Genomic DNA, 15,748 nt, shown 5'->3' with positions numbered 1-15,748 from the left:
TCATGCGCTTCCCATTGGCTACCGTACCTCAACCGCCGGCATGGCGACAGTGGTGGCCTTGATGCAATCTGTGAAAGCCATGGATATGAAGTTGGAGTCCATCAACAGCAACATGATCTGATTACCGACGAGCGCACGAAAGTAGTGACTCCGTGCCCGCGACGACATGTGTGGAAAGCACACAACATTCATGCGCCGGGTCTTGTGGTGCTGGCGAGTCAAGCAAGCCCAGGGCATGGACTGCGTCGTCGCTGAGCACCTCTCCATAGTACCTGACATGGATCGTGAGCAGCTGTGTGGCCTGCTTGCACCAGTGCTCGCGCGAGTAACGATCTCCGCATTTGAAGCAGAAGCTGTTGGCATGGCAATGGTCGCGCAGCTAGCGTTCGCGGGCCAGCTCGTCATTGGGCAGGGCACCGTCCCCTGGTTGTGCTGCGCCCGCGGCCTGTTGTTGTTGCAGCAGGGGGGAGGCGGTGGTCGACTCGCTGGGATGATGCATGGATGAGGGTGTTGATGACATGCTTCTTCTTCCACGATCCAGGCCAGTACGATGGCGCGGGTTATGCTCGAAGGCTCTTGAAGGCGGACCGCCGCCCGTAAATCGTCGCGCGGGCAGAGTAGGAATTGGGTGACGAAGAGCTTGGGGTTGAGCGTCGCGACGAGGGTGAGCAGGTGGTATATGTGAGCTTCGAACTCCATCCTTTACTCTGCAATTGTGTCGTCTGCCGAAGCTGCAACAATTTGTGCATCTCCACTTCAAATTAATCTGGGCCGAACTCGCTGATGAGCTCCAATGTGAATTTGTCCCATGTTGGGGATCGATGGGTCTGACAAAACGCCTGGAGCCAGTGCGCGGTGTGCCCCTTGATGTAGAGCGTCGCCATGGTGACCCAGGTGTGCGGCGGGATGCGGTACAGGTGGAAGTACGCGATGCAGCGGTCGATCTAGAGGTTGGGGGCGTCACCGTCGAAGCGTGGGAAGTCGTGCTTTGGCGGCTTCACCGTGTACTCCTCCGCATGCCCGTAGTGGACGTCGTGTGCCATAGTGTGCGCTGTGGCCGGGCTCGTGCCGGCGAACAGCGGCGCTGGCCGCATGGTGATCAGTGGCGGATCGTCGTGGGTGAGGCGTGCCGTTGGGCCTTGAGTGAGCGGTCTGCGTGTTTGCTCCAGGGACGTGACCGAAGACGTATGGGGCTCGCCTTCATGCGCGCATGCTGCTTGCTGTTGCTGATGCGTGGCGGCGGTCGGGGACGGTTGCAGATCGTGGTGATGCCTTACCTCGTCGACATCCGCATGCATGAGATCCAGTTGCTTGCGGAGATGCACCAGATCGGTCGAAACTTGCATGTTGAACGCGAGCTGCGCCTCGAGGTGCTTGTCGCCCGCGAGCTTGCTGTCATCGAATCTCGACAGAAGGGACTGGATCATCGATTTGAGCTCTCCGGTGGATTCTGACATGGCGGAGAGGACGTGGCGAGTTTGAGCGGATGGTTTGGAAGATGGCGTCGTCGCCGCGCTCTAAATCCGGCCAACCCCGCTGGGGATTTTGTGTAGATCTCACCGGAGCAAGCCCGCACTCGCAACAGTGGATGTTACGGCAGATCGAGAGGAAAGGGGGAGGCGGAGCGACGAATTTTTCTTGGGGTCGGCGAATCAATGCTCTGGATACCAACTGTCACAAACCCAGTTGCTGAGGAAGGGAAGGGGATGAGATCAGGCTTGAAAGAGAGTTTTCTTGCCAAGGAAGATGAGATACAGAGTAGGTGAGGGAGTCTACTTCAGATACAAATCACGCACGCCTTGCCTACTGGCTACCGCTGGCTATATACCCAGCCACTCACACACACGGGTGGGCCCATGCCACATGGCAGCGGGGGTCCCATGATCACACGTCCACCGCATCAACCCTTGGTGATGCAGGTGTGACAGGAGAGGAGTGCCAACAGGGAGGAGCGATTCCTTGATCTTTGGATTCATCTCCCTCTTCCGTCCTCTCTCATCGCCTTTCTCTCTCTCTCACACACACACACGGCAGTCGTGCTCCTACTGCCGCCCTGCCTGCGGCCTCTTCCCGGCACCACCACAGCATCGGTTGCCTCCCTCGGTGACAGCCTCCACACGTCCTGCCCTTGACATCGCCTAGCCTGTGACGCCGACCGGGACGCACCGCTCGACGCCAGGACGGACAATAGTATGGCAGGACGCGGTCCATGGCAGGGCAAGAAACACTACTTATTTTTTAAGTAGTAGAGATAGAGATAGAGATCTGTTCACTAATTTCAGTTCACATGTAGTCCACAGTACTACGTTCTCTTCTGCTTTTCTCGAATAATAATATGTCCGGCTGTCGAAACTCAGTTCACTCCGGTGGTCGGACGTGCAATCCAGAGAGAACTCAGGGCGCGCATCCGGGAGAAGTAGTCGGTGACCACGAGCACCGCTCGTGCGCACTGACGGGTGGTCAGTACCCGCCGCGTTTCCTCAAGAATCCGCAGTCGCAAATCATCAGCCTGCGAAACAGCACATCACCGGGAAACAGTTCCTTCAGGAAACCCTGCATCTGAGCACACACGACTGTTCAAACTGAAACCCATGGCCTGCGCAAGTTTACCTGCCGCAGGAGGCCTTCCATGGCGCCTAGCTTTCCCACCGCCACCGCCATTTGGCCCGTGCAATCATCGTCGGAGCAGCTCAGGGACGACGATCCTGCCGCCGCGACGGTTTCCGTGACCGACTGTCGCAGCGCTTCCATCTCTCTCGAGAGTGCTTCTTCGGCTTGCAGGGAGGAACGTCGCAGGACGTCGATACTGTCGAGCTGCTTCTCGGTGAGGGGCTCCAGCCTGCTCGCGAGCAGCTGCAGCAGTGTCATGGACGCACGTCAGAATGAGGCAAGGGGAAGCGTCTTCTTGCTCGACCCAAAATTGATCGAAAATAGCATAGCAGAATCTGTCGAAAAGCTACAACGATGATGGTCGGAACCATGAGAAGCTCCGATGGCCGGAAGCCACCGAGCCAGAGGAAGCACCGCTCGACGGGGGTCCCCCACGTCCCCGACAGGACGCGGAAGGCGTCGGCCTTGGCCGCGGCGCCCTTGAGCCTGAAGATCTCGTCGCAGCGTGCCATGACGGTGTCAACGATGGCCTGGAGGTCGCCGTCTCCGGCGTGGGCACCGACGGCGGCTCTGAGCTCGTCTACCTGCTTGTGGTGCTCCTCCAGCCACCGTGCGTGCTCCACGTAGAACGAAGAAGCTGCTGGAGACCGAGAAATGGTACTAAATTTTTACGCGAAAAAAAGAAGAAGCAATCCCTGGACAGTAACATTGGTTTATTACCATCTCCATTCTCTGAATCAGGCTGGTCTCCCAAAGTAGAAATGAGAAATCCCTGAGTTGATAGATAAGTAAAACAAATTACTACCAATATGTTGGACAACAATACATACGGGAACGAATTCTGTAAAAAATGGAGAGATGAAGATGAACATATATACCTGTTGGCGAGCACGCTGGAGCTCCTGCTCCAGCCGAGCAAGCCTCAGGCCGCTGCTCTCGAGCTGCTGGACATATGCCTGAAGAGGGCCATGGAAAGGATGAACGGATTAAGGTTCCAAGACAATCTTGTACTACTGTATTGTTTACCGACCTGGCACCAAATGATCGTGCTACAGTACCTTTTTTCTTAGACGGCTTCTCCTAGCAGCTTCACGGTTTTGGGCGAGGCGACGGAGCGTCTGTCAGTCTCAGTCAACAAAGAATGAGAAGAAATCTTTAGCGGCTGAATGAATGCACTGGAGTTTTGCTGGTCTGCCGTATCCATACCTTTGGACCTAGTTCACCATTCGATTTGTGACTGGAATCCGGAGGCGTGAGCCCAGCAGCAGCATGCCCTCGTTCGAACTGTTGATCAGCACAGACAAGTTCAGTTAACATCATGTGTAGCAGCAGTTTGCTGTAACAAAAAATTGCAACGGTGTTTGCGCATTTCTATTTTTCGAAAAACACTTTCTGCACATGTGCGTTGAAACTCAGCCATCAAGGCTCATCAGCAAGATCATTAGGGAAACTCCACAGCTGCTAAGGACTAAGAGTTACTGCTACTACCGAACATCGAAATCGAACATATATAGCGAGGATATAACAAACAGAGCTGACGAATGTGCTAGTGATCAGTACCGCTTGATTCTTGTCGAGGTCTGGGTCCGTCGATGTGTCAGTCCCGCCATGGCTTGCGCAATCCATGGCGAAGCTCGTACTACCAAGCACGCCTGTGGGTAATTAGTACTCCTACTACGTATTCTACTAGACTACTAGAGTGAGCAGCAGCAGAAGAAGAAAGTAGAGAGAGTTGCACGGGCAGCAACAGATCATTGGTCCTCGAGAGAACTGACAGGCAATTATATGCAGCAGCTGCGAACAGGAGACCGGAATGATACACGTGGCCGACAAATCTATGGGTGCGGCAAGCAAGCAAGCAAGCGAATATCTTCCCGGTATCTTTTCTTCTTCCAAGTGAGATATCTTGCGGTATCTCCTTGCGATCAAGGACGGTGGGGATAATAATGTGTGTGTATCTAGCCATCTAGGCGTACGTCTAGCTGCATGCGCTATATATGGCGGCAGATACAGAGCCAGCCCAGCCCTGTAGCACGGATGCGGAATCGGAATCGATGCCCGCCGCTTATCGCAAATGCGGGATCGACAGGCTGCAGCAGGTAGAGTGGCGCGCTGGCTAGCTGGACCGGTCGGTCTTTTGGACTGGAAATCTTTAGAAATCTGCAGCCGTGCGTATAGAACCCCTTTTCATTGTTGCGCTAGCTAGCGTGTCGAGTGTAAAGTCAAGGCAGAGAATATCTCTCTTGCAAAGCATTAGTTTAAATGTATTGGTGCTTGAGGTGCTAATGACATTTCCCGGCGACCCCCAAGCCAGACATCGCATCAGTCTCTACAGGGACCGGTCCGCGGACACGGATGCAGAAGCTAGCCATCCAAAATTAGCCGCATACATCTCTCCTCTATTTTTTTTTCAGTCCGCCCACCCTAAATGGCCGCATGCCTAGTTTCAGTTTAGCAGCAATAGTTCTAATTCAAATATCCTAAAATCTAAAAAGTGCTATATACGACGTCTAGGCGTAATAATGTGTATATATCTAGCTATCTAGGCGTCTAGCTGCATGCCCTATATATGGCGGCAGATACAGAGCCCTTGTAGCAAGGATGCGGAATCTGGTTAGTAGTCATTTTATAAATGTTCACGCATAGCGTGTTTAGCATCGTTTCTTTCTAGGGTTATCATAAAATGTTCTCTCTCCTCTTTAATTGATTTGTCACATCATCCTTTTTTTGCCTATGTGGTACACTTAGCACCTGTACAACGTGGAGCACTCGGAAAGGAGTCATGCATGTTGCATGGGTGCCTTTGTGCTAACGTGCTGCTGACTGGTGGTGTGGGTGGTCCACGGCCAACATGATGCCATCATTTCTCCGCCACGTGCAGCTGCGCGCTCTGACAAGGCAAACCGGACCACAAACTACATTGTAATATTTTGATGAAAAGCAACGGCGTTCATTTCATTGATGAAGAAGAAAACAGATTACATGAATAACAAAAAAAGACACATTACAAAGCCATGAGCCAACAAACCCACAACAATACACACAGGAACAAAACAGCATCACCACCACAACACCACACCCTCGAAGAGAAGGAACTTGGCTTCAGGGATCACAAAGTCTCGACAAGCGGAGGGAGGTCTTCGGCTTCTATCATTATCTAACCAAGCAAGGCGGACACCTTAAGCGCGTGACCATCGTGTTCCACCCGACAACACCCCTCAAAGAGAGGGAGGAGTGTCGTATGGGAACGAGGAAATCCGAGAAGGGTCACACTCACTAACCCGGCTTCATCAAATGCAAACGTCAGACCTACCCACCAAAAGATCGAGACCGCATCTGCCTAACACCAACACCACCAACCACCGCCTACCACTGGCCCCTCCAACCGGTAGCCACTCCTAAGACGATACCCCAAGAGGAGAATCACATCAACGTCCTCATCGTCCGACTCCTAGATGATCTGAGGTTTCCCGCGGAGTTGCCATCCCGGACGAAGAAGCGAGCATGCCGCCTCGACGAAGCCTTCAAGTCGGAAGCGAAATGCCCTCATACATTGCCATCATTAGTCCTGGACACAACTTGGAGCAAGGCCTTAGCCTAGCACAGTGCCACCGCCTCTCGCCCGAGCCCATACCGGTCAGGAGGCAGTTCCCATGGGCCCCACATGACCAGGGGTGCCCGTGTGGCCCCTAGAGGGCCCCTGGCCCCATCTTCTTGCTTCATGGGTCTTTTCTTCTTAAATAATTTCCGATTTTTTTGGTGATTTACTAAGCTCCAGAAAATTACTTTCTTTACTACCATTTTTCTGCTCCTGCTTTCAGCTTTCCGGTAATTTTCCTCTTCGTGTAATTCATGCAAATTGAAGGGGAAATACATTAAAATTGAGCTATAATGTGAAAAATGTCAATGATAAATAGGAAATTATAATAGAAAATGGTGGTGCAAAATAGGCATATCAACTCCCACAAGTTTAGACCTTGCTTCTATCCAAGCGGAAACCGAGGGTAAATATGGCTGCAGGTTTATGAAAAAGAATATGAAATTGACAGCATCACTATTTACTCTCATGATTAAACATTCAACAATCATGTCTTACAAAGCTTCTTATAAGGAGGTCATGACACCCTAGGTTGAACATATAATTTTTTTAGTATAACAAACCATGTTCTCAATTTAAAAAATTGCATTCTATTACTTTTTCAGAAGGGTCTATGTGAGACTTGTTTGATCAACAAATATCACATGCTCAACTATCTTTTAGTCTTTGCATAATTATCTAGCACTTAGGAGCATTTTTTTTAGAATAAATGTGTTTCAACCGAACACAAAGAAAAAAATATTAAAGGTTAGTAAGTTCTTAGCTTCTCAACTTATTTGTCTCGGGTATAATGTCAACAGTAATGAATCGAAATAATTATGCACATCAATAGTTTACATGTTCATGGATCTTTCTCCACCATGCTATGTTTACCTTAAGAGTTTAGAACGATAAATGAATTGACTCGACATACCTTCGCACAGGGGAGCAGAGATTAGCATGCGATTTTTTCGGTTTTGGTTGCACAAGAGATTACTGGAAAATAACCTTACTTTACATTGCCGCTTATGATGGCGCCCCATTTGCTTTATTATTATGGTTTTACAGCTCATCACAAGTTTGCGTAAAGGTTCAGTTCCCTTCTAATAAAAACTCATACTTAATTAAATGGCAACATTGATGCCTGCCGAAAAAGGCTTTCGCCCCGCTTTATAAATAAAGCAATGACCAACAACATCCAGGTACAAGACGCACACCACCACAACACACGCACACACCCAAGGCGGATACATAGGCGCTGAGCGCAGCAACACGACCCCCAGCACTATCGAGCACCCGGGACTCCACCAGTGAACACGCCACCACGAAGAGAAGCAACCGCATACGACGAACCGTGGGCTTCAAGACGGTGCCTTCAGGAAGGGTACGACCCGGGAGCGTCGCCACCGCCTGATCCGAGTATCAAGGTTTCCCCCGGAGCCACACGACAGACAATGAGAGCCGCGACGACGCCTTCAAGAAAGGAGCGAGCTACGCCGCCGCCGGTCTGTCCGAAGAAAGAGCAGGTTTTCACCCCGGCCAATACTCACTGCCATCGAACGCCGCACCCCGACAACGCATTGCATACCTACACAAATGAGACTTGTATACACCCTAGGTATGCTCCGGGCGTGTGGATCACATACCCCAACGGAAGGGTCTATTCGTTCTACAACATTGATGCCTAAACCGATGATAACTTGCTTGGAAGGCATTTCTTGACCCATAGGTATGCATACTGGACGCTCAGGAATGAAAATGGGGTTTAGGGTTTTTCGGATGCACAAGCAGAATTCAAGCTTAGTGCATGATTTAGTCTAGCAAAGGTTGAAGTAAATCATGCATGTTGGAGGACCCGTGACATATTCTTTTTCCCATTTCCTTTTTCTTTCCTTCTTTGGTTTTCTTTGTTTCTTTCTTCGGTTTTCATTGATTTTCTTCCCTTTTCTCATTTTCTTTTTTCCTTTTTAATACATACCTAAGTTTTTCATACACATTGTACATTTTTTCTTATACATCAGGAACAACTTTTATACAGGTTTAGTGTTTTTTAAATACATTATTAACATTCTCCAAATATATGTTTTCATGTCTACTTTTTTCATACACACTGTACATTTTTGTATGAATCTATACTTTTTTATACATGTTTAACATTTTATTCTAGTACATGTTTTTGAACAGTTTCCGAACACGTGTTAAACAGTTTCCAAATACATGTTTAAACATTTTTTTGAATGATACGATTTTTTCAAACTATGTGAATTTTTTACATTCTATAAACATTTAAAAAATGCTTCAAACATATTTTTCAAATGCATGATTTTTCTAAACGCAGTATATATTTTTTTTGAATGGTACGAAACATTTTTCTAATTACACGAACAATTTTTACATTGTAGTAACATTTTTCAAAATGTTACATACATTTTTTTGACACACGTGAACATTTATTAAATGTCACATACTCTAAAAGTTGAGCGAACATTTTTTTACACCGCATGAACATTTTTAAAATGTGTGATGAACACTATAAAAAATATTTTTTTTCATAATGTATATGTTTTGTATTTTTCAGAATATACGAAACGTAAAAAAACACGCCCGTGACGTGAGCTTGACGAACCCACATGACTTTTAGGCGAGCCGAGCTACTATCTCGCCCCAAGAGAGACATAGCCGCTCCCTCCAAACACGCCCGTACACTCTGCACATTTTATTCTTGACCATGGACTTTGTGTTAAACGAGAATGATCAACAACGGCTCCACAAACATGTGCAACATCGTCTGCCTACGCATGATAGTTTTCTCCGCAAGATACTTCCAACATCTTAAACGTGGTGTGGTTTCCAACTGAACTGAAGTGCGTCGTCCTGATTCTTCCTTGCTGCCGTTCCTCCCTCACGAATCCTTCCTCAACTCCGAACCAACTGACCCTGTAGCCGCGGCTGCCGGAGACCGAACAACTGCCGCCTTAATGGCGACTGGCTCCATTAAAATGGCGCCCAGCGTGGTGTGGCTTCCGATCAAACGGACGGCAGCCCTGCGAGCGGACGAGCGAGGGGGGAGATCCGAGGAAGCGGAAGGGAGGATCGATGGCGAAGGGGAGGACGGAGATGGAGGTCGGGTCCGACGGCGTCGCGGTCATCTACGTCGCCAACCCGCCCGTGAACGCCCTCTCCATCGACGGTGAATCCATCCCCTCTTCCTCTCCTTCTTCAGCCGGCATTTGGGAGAGAGATTCCCAGCAGCCTCCTTACCTAGGGGCTATCTGCTAGTACTTGCCATTGTGCTGTGTCCTTGGAATAATTCTTAGATGCATCTGGGGAATAAGTAGAGTACTGACCATTGATCATTTAGATGCAAATTATTCTGTCAAGTAGATCAACAGGTTCTCATAAACACTATTTGCTCCTTAAGACCTTGAAGAAGAATATTAGCCATTAATTATTCAAGTTCTTTTGCCTAAGATCCTTCTCGTCATATATTTTCAGTCCTGTTTAGCTTGAAAGGGCACTACGAAGAGGCGCTTCGAAGGAATGATGTGAAAGCTATTGTTCTTACAGGTAATAGACAGTTTAAGATACAGGTAACATTCTGTGGATAACGTGCACTTCAAAAAATCCTAAAGAAAATGCACGCACCACAATCTTGCCGATTTTTTCTCATCTTTTACTCTGTAGCAGTTTTCCTTCATGTGAATCTTTTTAAAGATGTGTGGAAATTCTTTTTGGGGGAATTAATTTTCCTTATGTGTGGGAATTTGTAACAGGAAGTGAAAGGTCATTTTCTGCTGGACTCGACATTAGTGCCTTCGCTGATATTCGCAAACGTGCGATTAGCCCCCATTAAGCAAATTTTCTGTCGAGATCGTCATTTTACTGTGTCTCTACATACCTACTATACCAGCATTGACATACAGAATTTATATGTTCCTAACAGCGGAGCAGCTAAAGGATCACTGCATATTGATTGAATCCATGACTGATATTTTCGAAGGTGTTTGAGCAATTCATCATCTTTTCTCAAATATCTTTTCTGGCAATACACGTACCATCAGACTAGTAGATTTAAAAGTTCCATAATACATTTTTCGTGGGCGTTATCTCTGTCAGATGCTGGGAAGCCATCAGTGGCTGCTATTGATGGCCCTGCTCTTGGTGGAGGTTTAGAACTTTCCATGGTACAGAGTTGACCTCCTTCCTCAGTTCTCCACCTTACAAGAGAAGTTTTGAAATGAAAAGTCTTACTAAGTTTGAATTCTTCTATTAGGTATGCCAAGCACGCATTTCAACTCCTAATGCTCAATTAGGCCTCACGGAGCTTCAGTTTGGAGTAATACCTGGATTTGGAGGTACTGTCACTTTTATATTTTCTTACAGAAATAAGGCTATTATTATCTATACTTGATGTCGTAGCTGATCCAATGATTTCCCTTGATTACACTAATATAGGAGAGAAAGTTAATGTCTTGATGTTCCTTGTGATATGCTATGCACTCCAATTTACCATATGCATCACAAAACATAATTAAGTTATTTCCCTTCCGTTGTTCCTTGTACCATGCCATGCAATAGATTATGAATTATTAATATCAAGAACTGCTGTCATGGAATTGTACTTTATACGATGTGTTTGGCACTGGCGATCCCACATTTCAGGAACACAGCGCCTTCCCCGCCTTGTGGGACTGACAAAAGCACTTGAAATGATGATGGTACGTTCATTTACTTCTCTCATTTCACAAAATTCCTTCTTTCATTCCTATGCTATTGCACACTAACTTCTTACATTGAAAACCCTGAAACACACTCATTTTCACCAGCTCTCGAAGCCAATTAATGCCGAAGAAGCCCATGAGCTGGGTCTGGTCGACGCTGTTGTTTCACCTAATGATTTGTTGAATGATGCCCGCCGTTGGGCTTTGGACATCTGTGAGTCGAAAAGGCCATGGGTCCGAGCCCTCTACAAAACCGACAAGCTTGAATCCCCTGAGGTGGCCAGAGAGATCCTCAATTCTGCCAGAGTTCTGTCTCGTAAGCAGGCTGCCAATCTTCAGCATCCACTCGTCTGTATCGATGCTGTCGAAGAAGGTATAGTTTCAGGGCCACGAGCCGGGCTTCGGAAGGTATGATTGTCCTCGCTGTTTAGCATTTGGCTTGACAAGAAAACTCAATACAAATTTAAGATTTCACCTGAGCTGTGTGCAACACAAATGCAGGAAGCCATGGCTTTTCAGGAACTCTTTTTCTCAGATACATGTAAAAGCTTGATTCATGTGTTCTTTTCACAACGTGCAACATCTAAGGTAAAGAACAAGGAAAAAACACTGTGCCTGTTCGAGATAAAATGTCATACCTTTGAGTTGCATTGTTTGAAGCCATGAGAGTATGAGATATACATGTTGTAGGCAGAATTATACCCACTTACCCGTAGCTATATTATAATGCATTACAGATGTTCCAAATTATAAGCCGTTTTGGATATTTCAATATGGACTACATACGAACTGAAATTATAGAACAAACGCACCAAAACGCATCTATATACATCCGATTCAGAAAAAAGTTTGAACATCTTATAATCGAAACGGAGGGAGTAGCAAGTCTTATATCAAATTGCAGCAGGTTCCTGGGATCACAGACTTAGGGTTGACGCCAAGGAAGGTATCTAAAGTTGCCATCGTTGGTTGTGGACTTATGGGTTCTGGGATCGCAACCGCGCTGATACTAAGCCATTATCCTGTGATACTCAAAGAAGTCAATGAGAAATCCCTAAACGCGGGAATTGACAGGATCAAAGGTATAGAGGGTGGCTTAACATTACCTCATCACTTCCTATCTGAATATTATTTCATCTTGATGTCCAGACCAACATGAAAATGGAAGGGGGTGCCTAACTATAACACTTTGATCAGAAAACTTGCTGAGTCGTGTAAGGAAAGGAAAAATGACCAAGGAGAAATATGAGAAGACACTCTCACTTCTTACAGGTGTCCTCGATTATGAGAAATTCAAGACTGTAGACCTAGCAATCGAGGCAAGTTCTATATCTAATGGACATACATCTGCTGAATCAAGCAAAGAATAGTAGGGGAGAGCCCTACTAGAATTTACCGCTTTCACTATTTTAGTTAACCCGGTTATCCTTATGCTGCTTGTTCAGGCAGTTGTAGAGAATGTGAAGTTGAAGCAGCAAATTTTTGCTGAATTGGAGCAACACTGTCCTTCCCATTGTATTCTCGCCACTAACACTTCCACCATTGATCTTAACCTAATTGGAGAGAAGACAAATTCCCAAGAACGCATTGTTGGCACACACTTCTTCGCGTAAGGAAATGCTAATCAGGTTTAGAATAAACTCTTTAGTTGTGATTCCTGAACTACTTCCTAATGCACTCCCTTTTTTTCGACAGTCCAGCTCATATCATGCCTCTTCTTGAGATAGTCCGCACCCCTCGTGCGTCTCTGCAAGCAGTTGTCACCTTGCTGGATGTAGGGAAGAAGATCAAGAAGACACCAATAGTGGTCGGAAATTGTACCGGCTTTGCGGTCTACCGGATGTTCTTTCCATACACTCAGGCAGCACTCTTGCTTGTTGATCATGGAATGGATGTTTACAAGATCGATCAGGCTTGTACTGAATTCGGGATGTCAATTGGTCCATTCAGGTATTTAGATAACACTAAATCTCCTTGGCGGTCTCTCTCTCGGATATTGCAATTGTGATGATTCAAACGGGAATGCACATCAGTGAGACTGTCAGCATCATTTAGCTTGCCTTATGCACTTATGCTGATCAAATCATGTTGAATCACACACCATTTTCATTTAAAGAGCTTCTCTGCAGAATGACAGATCTGGTTGGTTTTGGAGTTGCTCTAGCCACAGGCATGCAGTTCCTTGAAAACTTCCCTGAGCTGGTCTACAAGTCAATGCTGATTCCTCTCATGGTTGAAGACAAAAGAACAGGTAAAATAAATCATTTATAACTTGCAACGTTTCCTTGGTTCCCATTGATGAGTATGCTGTCCACAGGTGAAGCCTCCCAAAAGGGGTTTTACAGGTATGAGGGTAAGAGGAAGGCGAGCCCTGATCCTGAAATCATGAACTATGTCAACGAGTCGAGGAGAATTGCAGGAGCCACACCTGATCCCGAGGTTTGGTTTCACTTTCCAGTGTTTTTACCTACGTTCCTTTGTTCTTAACTTTGTCAATATGATCTTTTCTTGAGGGTTTGTGAAAAGAAAAAAAATTGGAAATGTCAACATATGTTTCCCAGTACACATTAAAAATAGGTTCTTCATGAGGTTAGTGTTGGCTTGTACTCCCTCCGTTCGGAATTACTCGTCCAAGAAATGAATGTATCTAGATGTATTTTAGTTATAGATACATCCATTTTTATCCATTTTTGTGACAAGTAATTCCTAACGGAGGGAGTAGATAATACGTGCTGATCGTCAAATAAGCAAGACAGCTTTCAAATTAACCTGCTGTCTTTGGTGAAATCTCACTATGTGGTGGACTAGATATAAGCTAAACTAGTTTCAGTATTGATGGCAGATAGATTTGTCTCACTGGTGCATACATTTATTTGGACTGAATGGATCTCTTACTCTCCATTAACACCATATTTCAGTTGAAGGCAAAATGTTGATAGATACTCCCTCCGTTCCGATTTACTCGTCGTGGTTTTAGTTCAATTTGAACTAAAACCACGATGAGTAAATCGGAACGGAGGGAGTATCAGAAACACAAATGGCCATTTCTAATCACCATGATTCTTGTACATGATGGCAGTTGCTCAAGCTTGACAACAGCGCGATAGCAGAGATGGTGTTCTTCCCGGTTATCAATGAAGCCTGCCGTGTCCTGGGCGAGGGCATTGCCTTCAAGGCCTCTGACCTTGACATCGCCTCCATCTTCGGCATGGGTTTCCCACCATACAGGTGATGTTTCCGAATCATCTATAATTTTGAAAGCTAATAAGATGATTCGTCAAGCTCTGTGACTGCCGACAAACTGCTGAAGAAACCAATTGTGGAATGCAACCAGGGGTGGCATCATGCACTGGGCGGATTCCATCGGCGCAAGGCGCATTTGCACGATGCTGTCGGAGTGGGAGATGAAGTATGACCAGTTCTTCAAACCTTGCAGCCACCTGTTGGAGAGGGCAGGTGCAGGTCTTCCTCTGGTGAGAACAATGTCTGGGCACACTGCAGTCTGGTTCTTCAGATATCTCAATTAAATTTTTGTGTGAGATTATGCATGTATTTTGATTATTGTGTCCTGAAAATAAAATGAATTCCATTTGCAGAGCGCATCGGCGACGATGATGATGAACCAGGCCAAGACCAAGATGTAGGTATTTTTTCTTCATTCTACCATCATGTGTCCTTTGCCGGTGTTGATGCAGAATATGATTAACGTGGCTTCGAATCACTTCCAGACTGGGAGGCTGCTGAATCATGGAAGGGTTGAGCCAGGAGACTGAATAAACAAATAATGATTTGGCAATAAGTTCCTTTCCATTTGGCGAGGTGATTTCACAAAAGTTGATAATGCAAAATGTGTCTGAAACTCTGAATAAGAGTGATCAAAGATGTGTCGCACGAATCCCTTACTAATTGTAACAAATTTCGGTCATTGCATATATCATGTGTGATGTGTGATTGGATTATAAACGGGGTTTAAATCTTGGTTTGTGAAAGAAGCGTTCAAGCAGGATGACCTAACAAGAGTTTGAACTTTGTACTCCTGTTTTACAAGTATTTAGTGCACTATTAAGTTGCTTTTTTATCATAAGAATGTCACTCATCTGACATCATAGCGGTCTTGTTAATCATAACTCCTAGGTGTCCCAATATCAATACCAGCACCAATTAAGACTAATCACATCGTCATCTCTCATCTGTGAATATGCAGTAAATAAATAGAACTAAATGTTTATCTCTTTGGTTGTTAGTATCTTAGATGTGCTTTCATGGGAATCAACCCTGACAATTTCTTTTTATATTTTGATAAGCAAATTATTCCAGTCCTTTCTAGGATTGGTCATGGAACAAGAACCAAAAATAGCTTGGTGTCCATGTCCTCATGGAGGCAACCCCCTTCCCTTTCTTTGACCGAACTCTCACTTCGGTTTCTTTTGATGCCGAAGACCGGACCCGTCTAATTTGCTAAAAGCACAATTAACATACTTGCCTGGAACTGCTGAGCGCTTCCCTATTTTATTTCACTTTGACCACCACGAGTCATTCGATCCAGACCAATGATCTTTTTTTTAATATAAATCCAAGTTAGATAAATGAATGTACTTGTAAAAAAGCGCACATGCATAGGAAACAATCTAACAATAAAAATTCCTCGGTTTTCTAATCCATGTGGCCATCCAGGTTCATCAACATCAACAAAGTTTTTTTGGGTCTAATTATTACTATAAAATTCCCTCTCGAGAGTGTTAATTTCGTTCCCCACAACCACTGGCGAAGCTAGGTCAGATGTTTTTCTGGGGGCCGGGGGGGCAAACACAAGATATGGATGTTTGGAGGAGGAGGGCGC

The 15,748-nt window shown here is 46.0% G+C and overlaps 2 protein-coding genes across 8 annotated transcripts; one reads left to right on the top strand and one right to left on the bottom strand.

Annotated features, from left to right (window-relative positions):
• Positions 1 to 1,712: 1,712 nt before the first annotated feature.
• LOC119326648 (transcription factor HBP-1b(c1)-like) lies at positions 1,713 to 4,379 on the bottom strand. Of its 5 annotated transcripts, none has more exons than XM_037600267.1 (8): positions 4,171 to 4,379; positions 3,817 to 3,894; positions 3,669 to 3,728; positions 3,489 to 3,566; positions 3,331 to 3,382; positions 2,961 to 3,250; positions 2,611 to 2,853; positions 1,713 to 2,509 (listed from the first exon to the last, which is right to left on the bottom strand). In XM_037600267.1, exons 1-8 carry the CDS (start codon positions 4,234 to 4,236, stop codon positions 2,354 to 2,356), a joined length of 1,023 nt encoding a protein of 340 aa, XP_037456164.1. In that variant the 5' UTR covers positions 4,237 to 4,379; the 3' UTR covers positions 1,713 to 2,353. The 5 variants fall into 5 exon arrangements, with proteins under 5 accessions (XP_037456164.1, XP_037456173.1, XP_037456185.1 ...); XM_037600276.1 differs by having other exon boundaries at positions 2,964 to 3,250; XM_037600288.1 differs by having other exon boundaries at positions 2,979 to 3,250.
• A 4,691-nt stretch (positions 4,380 to 9,070) lies between these two features.
• Positions 9,071 to 14,884, top strand: LOC119326624 (glyoxysomal fatty acid beta-oxidation multifunctional protein MFP-a-like). Of its 3 annotated transcripts, none has more exons than XM_037600253.1 (19): positions 9,071 to 9,377; positions 9,683 to 9,754; positions 9,961 to 10,020; positions 10,131 to 10,187; positions 10,304 to 10,371; positions 10,461 to 10,542; positions 10,850 to 10,905; positions 11,014 to 11,316; positions 11,410 to 11,496; positions 11,813 to 11,990; positions 12,106 to 12,227; positions 12,354 to 12,517; positions 12,604 to 12,858; positions 13,038 to 13,159; positions 13,226 to 13,347; positions 13,988 to 14,136; positions 14,243 to 14,381; positions 14,505 to 14,548; positions 14,637 to 14,884. In XM_037600253.1, the coding sequence occupies exons 1-19, from the start codon at positions 9,284 to 9,286 to the stop codon at positions 14,650 to 14,652; spliced, it is 2,190 nt and encodes a 729-aa protein (XP_037456150.1). In that variant the 5' UTR covers positions 9,071 to 9,283; the 3' UTR covers positions 14,653 to 14,884. The 3 variants fall into 3 exon arrangements, with proteins under 3 accessions (XP_037456150.1, XP_037456158.1, XP_037456155.1); XM_037600261.1 differs by having other exon boundaries at positions 14,505 to 14,552; XM_037600258.1 differs by having other exon boundaries at positions 9,072 to 9,377; positions 11,816 to 11,990.
• Positions 14,885 to 15,748: the final 864 nt, after the last annotated feature.

The sequence above is a fragment of the Triticum dicoccoides genome, chromosome 1B, assembly GCF_002162155.2.
Source record: "Triticum dicoccoides isolate Atlit2015 ecotype Zavitan chromosome 1B, WEW_v2.0, whole genome shotgun sequence".
Lineage (NCBI taxonomy): Eukaryota > Viridiplantae > Streptophyta > Magnoliopsida > Poales > Poaceae > Triticum > Triticum dicoccoides.
The sequence above is the reverse complement of the archived record's forward strand: the minus strand, read 5'-3'. Positions and strand labels throughout refer to the sequence as shown.